The sequence below is a fragment of the Bidens hawaiensis genome, unplaced genomic scaffold, assembly GCF_021521415.1.
Source record: "Bidens hawaiensis isolate Kalapana, Puna unplaced genomic scaffold, B.hawaiensis_p1.1 tig00015918_1, whole genome shotgun sequence".
NCBI lineage: Eukaryota > Viridiplantae > Streptophyta > Magnoliopsida > Asterales > Asteraceae > Bidens > Bidens hawaiensis.
The window spans coordinates 130,552-133,034 of NW_027492426.1; the positions used below are offsets into that span (position 1 = coordinate 130,552).

The window sequence follows — 2,483 nt, forward strand, 5'->3', positions numbered from 1 at the left end:
TGAAGTCCTGAATAATAATAATAATAACGGTAAAAGAAATAAATTAATAATAATAATAATAATAATAAGCATCGGAAAATGCAACGTGACGCCATTGTTACACCCCATCAAGGAATCAAACAAATACGAATACAAATACAAATACACGACTCGTCTTTCTTTTCCTCACTGACTACTACGACTGCAAAAAGCTTAGCTTAGCTACCATTAAACCAAGAGAAAGCTTCACCCCTTTAATATTAATATTTATACCCACCCACCCATTTAATCTCACCATTCATTAATGGACGTCTTCAGCCTTCTCAAATTCTGGCGAAACCCCGGCGTCGGAGACTCCATCGACGACGACGACGAAGGTTCATTTTATGATTTAGTCTTTTCAACACATAACGACCCTCCACAAGTCAACATTATTACTAGTGGCTTCCATGACACACACTACCAACAACCTGATGAAGATTCCAAGTCAAATCATTCGTCCCCACACACCAACAATAGTAAGAGGAAACTTTTGCCTTTGGACTCGTCCAATACAAATACAAAGACGACTCCAAGGTCACCGTTTAGAGTGCTGATGCTAGGGCTACACACCACCAAATCAAAATCCGTCAAGGAGATGCAAGAGGTGGTTACCATCAGCTCTCTGCTCAAAAGAGATAAAAGTGATCAGATGCAGTCGAAGCGGTTCTCAAAGGACGTTGTTGACAGGTACTTGAATGATCTTATTATTAAGCCTCTCACTTCCAGAAGATCCAAACCGAAACCGACGTCGGTTTTTAAGCATTTTGGGAAAAACCGCTCGTCGTCTCCCGTTGTGGCGGCAAGGATGAACATAAACGATACGGAAGATGGAATCCAAAGCGCCATTCTGCACTGCAAAAAATCATACAATTCACCTTCTCAAGGTAATATATATTATTTGGGGGAATGTTAATAATGAGTAGCTTATTATGTTTTAGTAGGATCGGTTTTTGCTAATTTGAAAAACAATGGCGACTTGACCCACCACTTTATTGTTTTGAATGTTTTGATAAATTTTATTTATTTAACTTTAATTAAAAATATGTGTTTGTTACAGGGTCTAATGTTTTGTCAAGATCCGGAAGTGCTCCATCTCCGGGGACTCGGATCTCCGTTGATGAAGAGAAAAGAAGCAGCATATGAAGAAATGTTGAGAAGATATAACATATATTAATGTATTTAATTAAGTACTTTGGTTCTGGTAACATCATCATAAAATATTAGAAAGAAATATATGACCCTATGACTATGAGTATGGATATGTACTTGGAGAGGGGTAAGTAGGGTTTTTGTAAAGTAAAAGGTGATTGATTGCTTCATCAGAAGTATGAATGACAGGAAAATGATTCAAATGATGCACGATATCTTTTGCTTGTATTTTGTTTTGTGTTCCACTTCACAAATATTTGGGATTTCATAGCTGTATACAAACACAAAATCACCAAATAGCTACCCTCCCAAGCCTCAACCTAGAGATGGCAACGGTTCGGGTTTGGGATGGGTTTAGGCAATCCTAAACCCATTCCCGATTAGTAAAACCCGTCTCAAACCCGCCAGGTTTATGTCGGGTAATTATCCGTCGGGTATCGGGCAAACCCGTCGGGTATACCCAATCAAAAACCCATTGAGTATCTATCGGGTTTTGACAAATTATAAATAATTGATTATAACAAATGAACAATGATATTTATCGTAGAATCTCTAAAATAACTGGGTAAACAAGTTTCATATAAATTTATGTATGTTGTTTGATTACTTATTTTTGTTGAGGTATCCACTTAGCAACAATATTTAATAATAATAATAATAATATAAGTTATGTCGGGAATATAATGGGGTAAATGAATTAATGTTATCGGGTAGGAAGGGGTGAGAATTTGTTTTTGGGTGTAATGGTGTAGGGGCTACAAACTGGGTCCACGATATATTTTTTTTATTATTTTCTTTTTATAATTAAACTAATCAAATAAAAACCAATTTATTTAAATAATTAAATAAAAATGCATTAAAATTAAGAAGAAATACAAAAAAAAATACATAACTAAAAAAATAGTAATATCCATAATATTTGTGCATTTTTTCTACGCGTCGTCGTTGCAACAATGCGGCCTCTTCGTGTGACCCGGCCGCTTTGAGGGATTCGTATTTGTTACTCATTTCCCGCAACTCCATCATAGCGGCAATCTTTTCGTGTTGTTTGTTGGTTTCTCTCATGGTATCGTTGAGTTCCTCAACTAACTTTTCGTGTTTTTGATCATTTATGTCATGATAGCGGTAAGTTCCACGGGTTTCGGTTGGGGTTGTTTGTAGGATTCATTTTGATAGATTTTTTGAAGAATTTGGGTATGAATTGTGTATGAAATGGAGAAGAAGGTGTATGTTTATATATATATATATATATATATATATATATATATATATATATATATATATATTGTTTTAATTAATTTTTTTTTACCGTT

The 2,483-nt window shown here is 35.2% G+C and overlaps 1 protein-coding gene across 1 annotated transcript; it reads left to right on the forward strand.

Moving 5' to 3' along the window:
- The first annotated feature begins 271 nt into the window (after positions 1 to 271).
- Positions 272 to 1,429, forward strand: LOC143550032 (uncharacterized). Its single transcript, XM_077040770.1, has 2 exons — positions 272 to 905; positions 1,079 to 1,429. The coding sequence occupies exons 1-2, from the start codon at positions 284 to 286 to the stop codon at positions 1,162 to 1,164; spliced, it is 708 nt and encodes a 235-aa protein (XP_076896885.1). The 5' UTR covers positions 272 to 283; the 3' UTR covers positions 1,165 to 1,429.
- Positions 1,430 to 2,483: the final 1,054 nt, after the last annotated feature.

Excerpts from the sequence above, each read along its gene's own strand:
- LOC143550032 (XM_077040770.1), top strand. The coding sequence starts at position 284 with ATGGACGTCTTCAGCCTTCTCAAATTCTGGCGAAACCCCGGCGTCGGA. Across the intron at positions 906-1,078 it reads ATACAATTCACCTTCTCAAG|GGTCTAATGTTTTGTCAAGA; the intron begins GTAATATATATT and ends TGTTTGTTACAG.